At 31.9% G+C, this 16,968-nt stretch overlaps 1 protein-coding gene across 1 annotated transcript in view; it reads right to left on the bottom strand.

Annotated features, from left to right (window-relative positions):
- The window catches only part of Ect3 (Ectoderm-expressed 3), a 74,024-nt gene that overhangs the window by 30,776 nt on the left and 26,280 nt on the right, over positions 1 to 16,968 (bottom strand). The window contains exons 4-5 of the mRNA XM_075370228.1: positions 7,414 to 7,477; positions 4,051 to 4,145 (exon numbers count right to left, since the gene is read on the bottom strand). Coding sequence (XP_075226343.1) covers positions 4,051 to 4,145; positions 7,414 to 7,477 — 159 coding nt within the window. The remainder of the gene's footprint in view (positions 1 to 4,050; positions 4,146 to 7,413; positions 7,478 to 16,968) is intronic.

Below are 16,968 nucleotides of genomic sequence, written 5' to 3'. Positions count from 1 at the left end.
CGAATTTATGTTCATGCTAAATTCGGTGCTTGGCTTTCTTCAGCATTGTGATAAGAAACATTATCTAAAATAACGACACCTTTTACTGGCAAGTAAGGCATTAATTTTTCTCTTATCCGCTTTAAAAACATGTTGCAGTTCATCTGAGAATGATAATGACCTGAGGAAGATTTGGCTTTCCATACTGACAAGCGGTTGGAAACGAATCCTGTTTCACTATCGACGTGGATAATTATTATCCTTTAGTTGGTTCGTCTTCCTTCAACTCGATCTACGTCTTCTTGGTCATTTTCAACTTTATTCAAATTCACAAACCGTTTGTACTGAATATCATGTTTTTCAATAAGAATTGCCCTGTTATTTCTGATTCTCTTACATTTGAAGTCCGTGCTGAACAAAAATGTCCGTAAGCTACCCTTTTGGCCATTAAATACCCCATCACGTTTTAGTTTTGCGGTAAGTTTCCTTACCATCGTTTAAGTAAAATTTTAACACTTTACGTCGTATGGCATTCTGATCAAAACTATCCGGGTTTGTCACTTCCTTTTTGCGTTTTATTCCTTTGCGAGGAAATCTGAATTTTTCCGAAACTATTTCATCCATAATTCGTTAAACTGTTCTTTTTGAGACTCCTGTGGCACACGCAACACGTTCTACATTTTTTTAGGGTCATTAACAAACATTCCAAATGCAGCTTCTCCTGCTATGTAATTAAAAACCTTGTGTACGGTTTCTTTCCCTTGGCGGTGATTGTCTTTTTTACGTAAATTAGACATAATATGCAAAATAATAAAATCAATTCACTACCACAAGAATAGAGCCGTAAAAAATTTACTAATTTAACGGCGAATAAATTACTTTTAAAATTTCACTTAAGACTTCAACTACTTTCAAGAATTGAAACTCAAAGAACGCTATAATCGGACGATACCCTTACTCTTTGAATACACACAATTAACTGGACAAGTTTTAACTGTAAATACAGTATAAATCAGAAAGGAATCATTTACAAAAACAAGTTAGTCTCTGAATAAATCAGAAACAGTTTGAATAAATAAAGATTTAATGTTTCATTTATGTGTTTAGAATAAAATAGCTTTCGGTTATTATTTACACACACTTTAATTAAGAGATTTTTCTTATGTATGTACGCTAGCGAGCGGTTGGGGAACAACCGTTCCCAGAACAAAGGGCGAAGAGAGTAGCATAAACAGTAGACATCAATGTTGTGCGTGTTTGGCGTGGATATTTTATACAGTTATAAAATTATAAATAAATACATTAGGCCTAAACACTAATCAGTAACAGCCGATTAGTCTGCATAATATTGCATTAACGTACATATTTCAGTACCTAATAAATAAATAATATTTAATAATATATAAACTCAGGATTAAATAAGTAATTAATAAATATAAGACGTGAATTTGTTCATCGATTGGAATAAACAATAGTTGTACCGTATACATATTGTCTTCAATCGAGTAGTATTAGGAACCCGTGCTCGTTAGGCAACAATATATTCAGCTATGCTGTTCGTCAGATCTGTGCCAGTTCGGCTTGGACAAGCTATACTACTGAAACAGACGATATTATGTTGTATTATGTGCGGGCAGAAACTGAACATAGCATTGGACATTTGCCGAGCAATGACGAGTGCGCATGTAGAAATTTATTGATTACGCAACGAACTATTTGAAATTGAGAATCTGACAAATAAAAAAAAATTAACTTAAATTTTATTTTTGTTTAATTCATGCCTTAAACCCCTTATATGATGACTTATTTATAGAAGGTATCATGAAGTTCTCCCGTGACTTCCAAAACATGTTTTCCTCTTGAAAATAAGAATAATGTTCATATAAACATATGTCTTAAAATCCTTCGTTTGCGAGTTACGGCTAGTGAAAGATTTCGATCGGGTTTCAGCTACCCCGGTGAAATGAGGTCGTACAGAAATTTTGGGACGTTTATTAAGAAGTAGAATTAGTGATTTCTTTTGGTTTTTGACCTGAAACGTCGAATAAAATAGGTTTCAGAACCTTATCTGCAGAGGTTTTTGTGAAATGTGGGATGAAAACTAATAAATTGGGGTAAAAAACCTTTTTTTATTTTGACGTACAATAACTTTGTTAAACGGATAATAAACACATAAAACCTTTAAATAAAATTTGTAGAGAATTTGATTCTGAACAAAATGGTGCAAGATAAGTTGACCAAAACAAAGAAAGGTTAGAAAAATTCGAATTTTATTTAGAAATAGTACATTACTACATTTGTCGGTAAGGTACTTATTAAATGTAAACAAATACCAAATTAATTTTTGGTGATGTGAAAAGTTTGTAAAAACAAAATTTACTGTTAAAAATTGCCGTTAAAAGATTTAAAAAATGAAAGGTACACAACAATTGAAGAGGTTACCGTCTCGATTGCATCATGCTATGACATTTTGACTGAAGAATTGAACATGAATCGAATTGCAGCAAAGTTTATTCCTCGTTTGATGACCGAACAGCATAAAGAACATCGAGTGGATGTTTGTCGGCAACTTCTTGAACAAGCCGATGACGCTGAAACATTCATGCAAAGGATCGTAACGGGAGACCAAAGCCGGGTTTACGGCTTCGAGATCGAGACAAAAGTTCAACCGTCATAATGGATCGACAAAGGATCTCCACGACTCAAGAAAGCACGTCAGTGTCGTTCCAATGTCAAAGTGATGCACTCTTTTTTCCGATTTTAATGGAATTGTACATTTTGAGTTCTTGCCTCAAGGTGAAACAGTGAACCGTGCGTACTATCAAGGCGTGGAAAAATCAACAAAAAGAGACTAGAATTGTGGCGAGACAAATCATGGTTCCTTCACCACGTCAATGCGCTCGCGCACAGCTTTGTCAATTCGTCAGTTTTGTGCCAAATATCACATGACTGCCCTCCTTCAGTCTGCCTACTAGAAAGACCTGGCTCCTTGCGATTTTTTCTTATTACGAAATTAAAATCAGTGATAAAAGAACGTCGTTTGAGACTATTGATGGCATTAAAGCCAATTCGTCACGGACCTTAAAGGCCATTTCAAATGAAGCTATCCAGGATTGGTTCACGTAAAAGTGAACCAGTCACTTTTAGGGACTGCTTCACTTTTAATTTTAATGTCATTTTTTAAGTGAAATCATCGCTGGGAAAAGTGTGTGAATAGAGGAGGGGAATACTTTGAAGGGGCAAGGACCAATAATCTGAAAAATTAATAATAAAAAAAAAAAATAAAGTTTGGTTATTTTCTGAACAGACCTCAAGTGTGTATATATATATATATAAAATTAATTTTTGAACATTGTATTCCACCGATTCATGTAATTCTTAACAAATATTTAAATCCATCAGATATAGTTCAATAAAAGGTAAGAACACTCACCTATCTAACTGTTTTAGTGCTTTCAGAGCTAGGGCAATGATATATTTGTTCTCCCAAAGTAAATAGTTATTCCAAATTCATTGAGTTTTTGTGGATAATAAAATTGTTTTTTTTTTTTTACAATTTTTTTTAATAATCTTATTTTAAATCTTGTAATAGACCCTCGATTGTTTTTATAATCACCTCCCTTAGCTATTATTCTATAATTTATTACACTATGGAAAAAATCATAGTATATCATTCTTAGCGTTTCTGTTGGCATAGACTTAAAAATTTCATGAAAAATGTAGACTAAGTATTTAGCTTTTTTTAATATGTACTGAATATATTTATTCCATTTTAGATTAAAATAAAAAATAATTCCTAAGTATTTGCGACTCTCAACCCTCTTTAGTACAATATGTTTCCTTTAATTCTTGCATATATTGTAGTTGAGTTAGTACACTAACAAAGTAGTTACTGAAAGTCATGCATATAGTCTTCATCAACATTTAACGATAGTTTGTTTAATAGTGCATTTGTTAATACATTATTTATCATCCTTTTTTATACGAGTACATACTTCAAATTAAATTGAAACTTACACACACATATATATATATATATATGAAAGTATTCGTAATACACAAAGCAATTACCTGAACCATTATTATTGGTCCACCATTTCCATAAAGAAAAGGTTGAATTTTTGTCATAAGAACATTCATCCATTGGTTAACATAAAATTTATGAGCTGAAACAGTTTATAAATATTTTTTACACATTTTTGAACACAAATTTAAAACATTGCTTAATAAATTAAAACTTAATCTAACTTATTTAAAGTAGAAAGCTTGTTCATATATTGTCTTGATGAATTTTTATATAATAAAGTAATTAAATAAACTTGACTTTTATACCCTCATTTAACATGCACAATTATTATGTACTCGATTTTAATTAATATTTTCAAAATTGTTATTTTATCTTGTACTGATTTTAATTATTTATTAAATTCAGTTATTTGTTTTACTATTATGTGTATAACTCTTATTTTTATGTACTAATGTGAACTCCACTTATATTTCATATAACTTGGAGATGTAACTCCATCTTATTTATGTAATTTTATATTTTACAGTTCTGCTCTGATGAAAGTTTTGCCTGATTCTTCCAGGCAGATGTTGTGGCAGCTCCATTTTTTATTCCTGATATGATTATATTATAATATATATATATATATATATATATATATAGAAGATCCTACTGAATTTTTAGAAATGCTCCATCTCACCCCTACCCACCAAATTCTTGTACCATTTATGATAACGCTGACTGCTGAACAGCTTAATAACCATCTATGGTCCAAAAACAATCTTTTTTTGCTTCTCTCAATTTGTTGGTGGAAGCTGTAGTATAATATTTTTGTAAATATTTAAATAGGACTAATTTAAACACAATTCTCTTGAAATATTAAATAAAGATAAAAAAAATAAGAAAATAATTTGTAATAAATAATAACGATCTAGAATAAAATATTTATATTTGTTTCTACTTTTTACTATTGCCTTGAAATTTTTTTTATTGCTGTAAAACGTATTCAATACTTCTTTCAAATATCAAATGTTTTTAGTAAAAAACGAAGCAACCAACAAGCGCAGCACCCATCAAGTAGGAAGCTTTAATGTATACAAAATATCATGTAAAATATAGAGGACATGTGTATCAAGATGTTTGCATGTCAGCAAGTTCAGGTATCTTCAGCAGGCAATCATTTAATATAGCATCGTAGATTTTTGTGATGATTTCATTTCTTGTAGTGGTTTTTGGGTGTCCCAAGTGTCCATCTTATCCCACCAGGCTGGTCTAACGGTTAACTTGTCACTGCAAATTAGCTGATTTTGAAGTTGAGACTTCTAAGGTTTAAATCCTTCTAAAGGTAGTTACTTTTATATGGATTTGAATATTAGATCGTGGATACCGATGTTCTTTGATGGTTGGGTTTCAATTAACCACACACTCAGGAACGGTTGACTTGAGACTGTAAAAAACTACACATCATTTATGTTCATATGTATCATCCTCATTCATCCTCTGAAGTAATACCTTATGTTGGTTCTAGAGACTAAACAGAGAAAGAGAGAAGTGTCCATCTTGAATGTATATACAACCATGCTTAAATTCAGCTACCCACTTTTTTACTGTCGGTAAGTGATAAGTCTTTCTTGTGGCAGGCTCTACATTCAGATTGTGATCAGCCTTTTTATTTTTCATTTGTTATAAAATTTATTTTTCTCCATCAAATATAATTATTGATGGAGTAAATAAATGCATAACTTGTTCATTCAGAATGGTGCTTTTATATGTTTATTTACTATATTTAGAGTCGCTCAAATATATCTGGTTTAATCTTTTAATGTTTATGTAAGATGTGGCCATTGAAGTTTGTACATATGTAGCTTATTTTAATAAATTTAGATTTGCAAACATAAATTCCATAATAGAGTGAATGAAATATTTCTATATAATTTTATACTATTCTGAAAACCACATCCTATTTGCCCTATGGAGAACTTATTATCATTTTAGCTGTCAAATTTGTGTAGACATCAAGTAAATCAAATTTGTTTGTATGAATTTTGTTTTTTATAATGTCTATTTTGTGTTATTACTGGTTGATATTTTCCTCACTCTAATTTTTCTTTTTTACTTTTTCTGTCTGTCTTTATTGCTACAGTAATAATACTTTTTTTGAATATATTAGTTTATTTTGAGAATAGGCTTTCTCTACCTCGGCCTCAAAAACCAAAGTAGTGATGATAAAAAATCTTTACGCACTATTTCAGTTCATTTCATTCTATTGTTTGTAGAAAAGATGTGTATTCTCTGCGTTCATTAGAATAATTTGTGTTTTGGTTCAAGACAAGAGAATAGTAAATCAAGAAGGTAATAAATAGTTTGATCAGGTTAATAAATTACCTTCATCAGAGGTAGATTCTTTACTGGTGATTACTTTTCCTCTTTTACCTCATTCTTATGCCCCCTGTTTCCATCTGTGGCAGCATGTTGTGATCGTTTGGTAGCCTCTTCTTTATTGGATCTGAGATGGGTTGTGACTGTGTGTGGCACTGAACAAGGTCTCCGTTCCCATCTTGAGGGTCATTCAAAAAGTCAAAGTAGTAGTTGAGGGACTTACTGGGTAAAGCTAGGCCTTCTATTTCTACTCTCAATCAAGCAACAAATGTTTTGTATTTTTTACTGCTGAAATTTGTATTTGAAGTGTTTTTTTCTTTACTAATGGTATCATTTAGAGCTAGTTTGGACTGTATTTTTGATGAGATGGTAGATGATGAAATGAAGCAACGCTATGTTCTTCTTGAATCGTTATATTTAATCTGTTGTCACCCTTGACATTTTAATTGAATTACAATAGTTACATTAAACTTAAGAATGTATGACACTTTAGTCATAATTGAACTTGAACATTATCAAGAAACTATGAGTTCCCTTGGACTGAAATGAAAACACGATCGCACTGTGCGGGATCCTGATATAGAATATGATTAACACTAATTGTCCATTTGGACAAAATGAATAATGCGACCGCACTGTGCAGGACTCTTAGTAGAATACTGGTACAAGCCTCACCTTCTAGTTAGCGCTAGCAACCACTAGATCGCAGCACCGGATGGCTCGACGTGGAACAGAACAACTAGTACCATATAAAAACATATAGTATTGATAAAATTATTTGAATTATTATTAGTTAACAGTTATTAAAATTTGTAATAAATTCAATATGCCAAAATTAGATATACAAACCCCAAAAAGCTAATCATCAAGTTCCTGCAATCCTGTCATCACTTTTGACTGTTATGGAATTTTCACCTCTCTCTCATCTATCCCCAAGTTCCAATTTTCAAAAATAGTTCAGAGAGTATAAAAAAACTTCACAGGACTTTAGTAAAGAAAACAAAAAGACCTTATAACATACTCGTATTTTAATAATTACTTTTACTTACCTAAATCACTTGTACGCAGCCTTATATGCGGATGAAGAGTAAACAACCATGGTGGATATCCACCCTAGCAAAAAAGGTTTGCATATTAATTTTTTTTTTTTCAGAAAATGTATAATATTCTATAAAAAGGTATTTCATAGTATCAATTATTTAAAATAAAAAACTAAAATCATCTTCAATAACTAGGATCAATTCTTAGTTATGCCTAATTACTAAGGCTCCTTATAGAATTCATTACTCACTCTAGCTTCAAGATGATCAACAGGATAACTCACTTTCTTGAAGATGAATTTTTTAAAAACGTTTCACTACATGTTTCTTTGACATTAAATAGGCTCCACTTCTTGAAGTAGGAGAAATGGCTATGGATATACCAAATAAAACTTAGCGTCAATATTTACAAACATTTAATTTATTAAATTCAAATAATAATGATAGAATCGGGAATAATACTACGAATCTTTATTTACAGGAGATATTCAATATGGCCACCATCTGCTTCCAAGGAAGCTTGAGCATGTTTCAACATGTTTGAAAATACATGCTGAAGTGCCACAGGAATGATTGCATTTAAAAATTCAGTTACATTAACTTTCAGTTCATTCAGGTTATAAGGGTTGTTCTTGTAAACAGATTATTTTTGTTCTCCCCGTAAATAAAAATCTAGTAGGTATAAAATCGGAAGATTTCAATGGTCAAACGTGCTTTGAAATGAATTTATTTTTGAAAACTTCACACGCAATTTGGTGAAACATTGGTGACGTGAGCTGTTGCTCCATCTTGTTGGAAGAACACTTAAGCAATTTCTTTCTCATTTAGTAGGGCAATAAAAGGATAATTGATCTCACTGTGATAATATTATCAGTATAGTAGGTTCTGGAAAAACATCATGTAATTTGTTGTATCAAGATCTCATGAGGATTATTCGCAGACTATATCCAACCGTTTAGGCTGTTGACAGGCCTGCTAAATGAAATAACATTACAACTAAAAAAAATGTTATATCAAGAACGTCTAACTTTTTCACGTATAAAATCCAAAAGCAGTATTCAATACATTTAGGAAGATCAATTTATTGTGTAACTGATGAACTGCGGTGATTTATTACTGTATAGTTTTAAATGTTTATGTAGTAATCTTTAAGATCTGGACTTTGAGTAATGCGATTAGAAATATCATATCTGACTTTATCTCTTTCAGGATGGGTGACTTGCAGACTTGGATGCAACTTTTGACACATCCAATTTCTTGGAAAATTTCAATCATGTTTCACATAACAATGCGGAGGAACATCAATGTCTAGAAACTTTTGATGAAACATTTCCTTCGTGTATTTCATGTACTCACCGTAAAAAAAACTTATTTTCAAAAAAAGAAAAATCGGTTTAAGTGTTAAAACTTTTGCACGCTCTAGAAAAAACAAATGGGTAAACAAAAATTTCAATAGTTATATAAATAAAAGAGGTTGTCAATAATGTAATAATTTACACGTTAGAAAAATAAATAATTAATGAAAAACAGAAATAAGCTGTGACCAAAGTCAGTTGTTAGTTTCATTGCTAAGAAAATTAATAAAAAAAATTCTTTAACAGTTTTGCGCAATAAGACTGACTTTTCATTTTTGATGCTCTTATTATTTCACAGTCAGAAATGCTGATTTTCAGAGTACAACGCACTAAATATTTTCAATTAATGAGTAGACCCTACACACAACCATCAAGTTTCACCTTACTCACCGCTGTGACTCTCTTTTTCATTCTGCATAAGAGCAAATGAAAAATACATCCGATACAAACTCAGCATAAACAAAAATTGAGTTTGTGTTGCTACTGTGGAAATTAAATCGAGCGTAACAGGAAGAACAACTCGATCAATCTTATCAAAATTTTACACGCACAGCTTCAGATACACTACTACAGCATATCTAAATTTCATTGAAATTGATCGAGTACTTTTGGAGATTTTCGAGCCGCAAAATTTTATTCGTGCGTGTTACTTTTGAGATTTTTAAGCCAAAAAAATTTATACGCGAATGATATCTTCATAATCCTGATACCTCAAAACTTAAGAGAAAATTCATTTTCACCCACCAATCCCATTTTGCGACCAAAAAAATTCCACAAATTGAGGTTACGTTGTCTGTTGTCGGCCTTAATTGAGCTCAGGAACAACTCGACCAATTTTCATCAAATTTACACACGCACAATTTTAGGTACACTACTACAGCATAACTAAATTTCAATGAAATTTATCCAGTAGTTTGGAGATTTTTGAGCCATAAATTTTTTACATAGGCCTCTATATATATATATATATATATATATATATATATATATAGACATAAAAAATTCAAAAGGAACTGTCAGGAGGATTTTAATAGAACGCTTGAAGTTAGTTTTAAACCAACAAAAAAGATTTAAAAGAGAATACTGCCTAATTCTAAGGTTCGCCGGAATGTAGGAATATGTATTATGTTTTTAAATTAAGTTTTCCTACAATTTTTTAAAAGTTTTATTTGAATACTTCAATGACATCTGGCTACATATTGTTAACATTATTATGATATTACGATATAATACTAAATTACGAGGATTACCAGAAATGGATTATTTATAAAGCACTTCCCTAGGGGCTCAGTCTCAGGAAGGCCTCCTTCTCAAGAACCTTTTGTTGGTTGTTTTAAAAGAAGCCTATTAAGCTTGTAATTTATAAAATAAAATATTTAATTTGAATAGAAAATAATTTTTGTACGTTTAACTGACTTTAAAGACAGGCATTTCAATCAACAATTATGTGTACTAATAGCGTATTAATACCCCACCAACATTACCCCGACTCAGCGACTGTTTACTGGAAATCCTTTGGAGAGGAAACATAACTCCAAAACATGTTGGAAACACTTTGCGTTAAACCGTGCTGTTTGCAACACACACATAATACTAAAAACTTATAAAAATTTCTAATATCTTCCGAAAATTAAGTTTACTCGTCGGTTTAATTCTTTAATTTAAAATAACTTGGTTTCATTTTTGTTTTGGTCGTAGATACTTCAATGAAAAGACAATATGCCGGTGGAGTAGAAAACATAACATTTTGCGGAAAAAAGGTTAAAGAATCTGATAAAGGACAAACATCTGTATTAAAAACATCAGTCGCAGAAACAAAAAGATTCCTCATCAGCTCGGCTCCGTATAATGTTCAACAAGATTTCGTGTTATCACAGATTGAACATGAAATTATCGAAATCGAAAGCGATTCACCATCTATAACGATCCGGCTGAATGGAGTAAGTCTGAAGAACTAAGACAGTGTTTTATCGAAAAAGACTTTCTGTACGGAATATTGATTTTAAAGACAAAGAAATGATAAAATGTACGTTACAAATTAACGGAGTAACTTAAATATGCATTTCAAAATCAAAGTTTAAACGCAAAATGTAAAACGATGGGAAAGGATATCAGTTTTGGCTAATATTTTCGCTGAAAACGTGTACTGCGGACCTTGTAAGTTATTTTTATTAGAAGAATTTCAAGATTAATTTATTACAGGCTTCAACGACTGGAAAAATCCCGCATCCAGACTATTATCACATTAAATAGTGCTTCACATTCAAAGCGCTTCAGTTGGTTTTCTAGATCAAATCGGCAGCGTTTGGAACCCGACTTCTCTATATATTTGAAAGGAAATGCGGGTTCTAGAAAAAGTTTTACGAAGAACTATTAATTATTTTTTTGCGTCAACGTGGGCTTCCATTAAGAGGTAAATATGACATTTTTGCATCGGTAAACATCGAGAATTATTTAGGCGTATCGGACGAGCATTTGGCTAAATATGACGCGTTTCTATCAAATCATATCGAGAATTTTAAAATATCTTACTTGTTTTTAACAATCTGCGATGAATTTATTCAACTATTAGGAGACGATATAACTATTTCAATTTTGAAACAAAATATCTGTTTTAAAAGAATCAAAATATTTTGGAATTACAGTCGACTCTACTAATGATGTGACACATGACGATCGCTTACAGTTATAATTATTAATGTAAACTTGCAAACTTTTGAACTGACAGAACAATTTAAAAAATTTGCGCCTTTAAAAAAATGATTTAACTCAAGAATTTGTATAATATTTAAATGAGTGCGATGTAAATATAAAAAGTGTCCGCCCTCAAGTTATGATAATGTTGTCGATATATCTAGAAAATATCAGGATATCAAGGAAATTAATAATTTTACAGAGTTTGTACTATGCAGTGCTCATTCCCTGAATCTTGTTGATCAGCCAAAGAGACATCATCATTTTTTATGGTTGTTCAAAAACTATACAATCTTTTATTTATGTAATAGTTTCCACTTACCAACAACCTTTAATAGTATGTTCGAGCGCTTTCGGATTAGTAATCCATCCTCAGGAACATTGATGTGTTATAAGTAATTATACTAACTTGAATTTAAAAAAAAAAATTATAAATATAACAATCGATCGTCAAAAGGTAAAATAATGTCAACGTTATCTGTCATGTTATTATGAAGGTCTCAATTGTTGACAATAATTGTTTTTTTTGTTTTGAAAATTCTTCCGGAAAATTTCATATCTTAGCGTTTCACATCCTCCAGACGCCCAAAACTACCGTCAGTTCAAAAGTTTGTATATATATTTCACTTTCTTGTAGACACGATAACTGCCGTAATTTTGCGCCAATAACTTTCAAATTGATAAGTAAAATATAACGACAAAAAATCTCGGTCGAGTTCATTAATGGGCAAAATCGGACCGTAGGGGTTGAAATGGGGGGCTTTTTCGAAAAAAACAAAATATCGCTATAACTTTCTTCTTAAGTAAAATATCGAATTCGTTTAAAGTTCCTACTGTTCTTTGGATAAGAGCCTAAAACGTATCTAAGTAAAGTTTTTTGATATCATCAATCGTTGGCCCAGCGGATGGAAAAAATGAAGTTTCGAAGACGAAAAAATTATACCTCCCTTAATAGGCGCAGAATCGAATCTTTTTTAAGTGTTAACTAGTCCTCTAAACATTACCTAAAACCTTTTTTTGAAACAATTTTTGATATGACTAAACTTAACGACACGGAGTGACCAAAATGTTGCTAGAATTGTAAGAAGATGGGCTTGTCGTATGCTAAACATGCAAAACTTTTTTCACCTGCAACCAAATCGTACGCACGCCACTGAACGGCGGTGTCAATTTCACTCGGTTAAAAATAAAGACTAATTCAAGGAAAAATTCTAAGACATCCTAATTATACTGTTATTATCAACATGAATTTAAAAATATAACTGAGTTCGCTGGAAAAATTCTACGTAGACTTTTATAACCTTCCTTCACCCACCTGTTGTATGAACCGCTGTTTATGCTATATTATACACAAATTTTATTTCAATATTTAAACTCGACTAAGGTAGCGGTTTTAAAAAATTACATACATTATGTGGATCTTTATGTTATTAGGTCGCTAATAATTCTTTTTAATTGTAATTAGAATATTTAAAATGAGCTACAGTTATTAAAATAAATGAACATATTTATGAAGTGATGTAGACAGTTTTAAAGTACAAGTTATGAAGGTCTTGTGCATCGATTAATGTTTTTTTTTAATAATGTAAATAATGCGCGCACGCAAGCACACAGACACACACGCATTTAAGTGATTGGCCTTTTTTAAACAAACAATTCCTCGATACATTATGAAAAATATTTGTACATGCCACTGATTTTTATTCTAATTTTATTTCACAATAATACAATTACTAATTTATTCAAAAACATATCGTGTTGATTTTGCAAAGTATAAATTTAAATACTTAATGAGTTTCTTTGTTTTTGAATAAAACGAATTCTCAGTTAGCATTAATGAATCGAGCGGAACACTGTGTGAAAGTAAGATAAAGTTCTTAAAAAAGTCGACTTAAAAAAGAATTGTGCTAAAAATTAATAAAATAGTACTTTTTGAAATCTTTAATTATTGACAATAAGTTAAAATAAAAAAAAGTTATCAATTATTGGTTAATTCGTAATTTCGTACTGTCATGAAAAAAAAATTAAAAAGGATTGAACAGTTATGTTTAATTTTTACTGTAGTTTTTTTTATGATTAAGTATTATTTTTTATTAAAGAAATTTACTTTGCATTTACTATTTTTTTTGTTGTTTTAAATACGGTTACACGATACTCATGTGAAAGCTCGTAAATAAAGATGAGAAACCGTAATTTTTCAAAAAAAAAAAAAAGAGCGTAGAGAAACTAACTAAATACATTGTCGCGTGTTCGAAGCTCGACCAGGATATTGAGAGACTAACAAACTAAAAACTTCTTATAAATACAATTTAATACTCTAAAAACATCGATAATAAAACAAATAATATTTATAATAATAAAAACAATTTTTTTTTTTGTCTTCAGTCATTTGACTGGTTTGATGCAGCTCTCCAAGATTCCCTATCTAGTGCTAGCCGTTTCATTTCAGTATAGCCTCTACATCCCACATCCCCAACAATTTGTTTTACATACTCCAAACGTGGCCTGCCTACACAATTTTTCCCTTCTACCTGTCCTTCCAATATTAAAGCGATTATTCCAGGATGCCTTAGTATGTGGCCTATAAGTCTGTCTCTTCTTTTAACTATATTTTTCCAAATGCTTCTTTCTTCATCTATTTGCCGCAATACCTCTTCATTTGTCACTTTATCCACCCGTCTGATTTTTAACATTCTCCTATAGCACCGCATTTCAAAAGCTTCTAATCTTTTCTTCTCAGATACTCCGATTGTCCAAGTTTCACTTCCATATAAAGCGACACTCCAAACATACACTTTCAAAAATCTTTTCCTGACATTTAAATTAATTTTTGATGTAAACAAATTATATTTCTTACTGAAGGCTCGTTTAGCTTGTGCTATTCGGCATTTTATATCGCTCCTGCTTCGTCCATCTTTAGTAATTTTACTTCCCAAATAACAAAATTCTTCTACCTCCATAATCTTTTCTCCTCCTATTTTCACATTCAGCGGTCCATCTTTGTTATTTCTACTACATTTCATTACTTTTGTTTTGTTCTTGTTTATTTTCATGCGATAGTTCTTGCGTAGGACGTTCATTGTTTATGCCGTTCATTGTTATCTATGCCGTTCATTGTTTCTTCTAAATCCTTTTTACTCTCGGCTAGAATTACTATATCATCAGCAAATCGTAGCAACTTTATCTTTTCACCTTGTACTGTACTCCGAATCTAAATTGTTCTTTAACATCATTAACTGCTAATTCCATGTAAAGATTAAAAAGTAACGGAGATAGGGAACATCCTTGTCGGACTCCCTTTCTTATTAGGGCTTCTTTCTTATGTTCTTCAATTGTTATTGTTGCTGTTTGGTTCCTGTACATGTTAGCAATTGTTCTTCTATCTCTGTATTTGAACCCTAATTTTTTTAAAATGCTGAACATTTTATTCCAGTCTACGTTATCGAAAGCCTTTTCTAGGTCTATAAACGCCAAGTATGTTGGTTTGTTTTTCTTTAATCTTCCTTCTACTATTAATCTGAGGCCTAAAATTGCTTCCCTTGTCCCTATACTTTTCATGAAACCAAATTGGTCTTCTCCTAACACTTCTTCCACTCTCCTCTCAATTCTTCTGTATAAAATTCTAGTTAAGATTTTTGATGCATGACTAGTTAAACTAATTGTTCTGTATTCTTCACATTTATCTGCCCCTGCTTTCTTTGGTATCATAACTATAACACTTTTTTTGAAGTCTGATGGAAATTCCACATTTTCATAAATATTACACACCAGTTTGTATAATCTATCAGTCGCTTCCTCACCTGCACTGCGCAGTAATTCTACAGGTATTCCGTCTATTCCAGGAGCCTTTCTGCCATTTAAATCTTTTAATGCTGTCTTAAAAAACAAATTATAATACAAAATTATAATAAATAATTATAATACATAATTATAATACAAAAACAATTATAATTTTTATATTACGACGTACAAATTGTAACTCAAATAAGGACAAGATTTGTTTAAAGAGAGTTAATTTGGTTAACTGGCATTTCTCCCACCACCACCCCATTCGGTCGCCCTAGAGCATAGACCAAATGTTCCGTGCCAAAAACGGCTACTGAGCCTCAGAACGGTTTAGCAACCCAAATCCTAAAAGCTCCTAGTGAGCTACCTAACGTGCGTGAGCGAATTAAGCAGGGCGCCATACAGCACCCGCTGAAGTGTCCCAATCGCTCACTTGTCAAACATAAAACTAGATCGGGGAGGCGCACCCCTTGTAACAACTTAATACTATACGTCTTTAACTCTAAAGAGAGTTAAATTATAAAAACCAGAATACAATCCGATTTACTAAAAACGTTATTACAACTGCTAATATTAATACCTAAGCCACACTACATTAGCCGCACTAGAAAAATCTAAAGTTCATACGATTCAATTTTTGCAACTATTATTACTTTTACTGCATACAAGAGAACTACCCTACCACTTTACGAATGAATAATAATTCCGTCACTCGCTCTACTGTTTACCAATAACTCGCCTAACAACTTTCCGCATTCACCCGATGTCCACAACGGAATGCTCGTGACGTACTCTTCACTCGTTATTACCACACGCTTATCGATATCGCCGCCACTGCAACCGCGTCGAACTCGGGCTTGCGAAACTATTCTTAGCTTGTTATCAAGGCTACGCCGAACACGACCGCGGCTTTGCAGAACTACCGACTATATCCGCCGATCCCTAGCAGTATTTATATCCCCTGGCCTGCAGAACCGGCTACCGGCCTCTTCCCTTTAATTGTCGAAGCGTAATAATTTTCATCGTCCGTTCCCTTAGGTTTTTCTATAGGTTGTTATTCCGGTCCGGTAACCTTTTAGTCGAACTACAGCCTTTGGAGATGCCGTTGTCTGTATTATAAATAACAGATCGGTAAACGGACTTTTACTCTGAGAAAATGATCCCTGTTAGTTCCTTTTCGATTCTTCTTTTCGTTATTATTTTCTCGTTCTTTCTTCTTAATCGGAAGAAATCTTTTACCTTGGTCCGTTATACTGATCCTGTTACAATACTATTACTGCGTGAACTAAGGAGACATATGAAACATGTGAATATGCATTTGTCGCTATTATTTACTTTAATTTTTCAGACGATATTTTTGAAACTTTATTCTCTTGAAAATATTTTGAATATAGAATCAAGTTACATTATATTTATATCATTTTACTTTTAACGATCTGGTATAAAGCGATAAAAATTACGAAAATAAAATAAATGAAAAACTCCTTAAAACGTTCAAATTTATTTAGCGGAGTGATTTTTCAGTTAAAGAATACTCCAGTTAAGTTACGTGAAAAAACCTTAGAATGGCATCACCACTGAATATTCCTCCACAAAATAAAAATAGCAATCGATCAATCGTGTTCTGTTTTCTGTTAGGCCTTGCTTTATGTTCCTGAGTGGTTCATCATTTTCTGCCGCTCTTAGTGCTATTTTGTCTTCCTCCGATCTTAACCGATCTTAACCTCCG

This window comes from Lycorma delicatula, chromosome 7 (genome assembly GCF_047948215.1).
Source record: "Lycorma delicatula isolate Av1 chromosome 7, ASM4794821v1, whole genome shotgun sequence".
Classification (NCBI taxonomy): Eukaryota; Metazoa; Arthropoda; class Insecta; order Hemiptera; family Fulgoridae; genus Lycorma; species Lycorma delicatula.
This window is presented reverse-complemented; position numbering and strand designations above follow the sequence as displayed.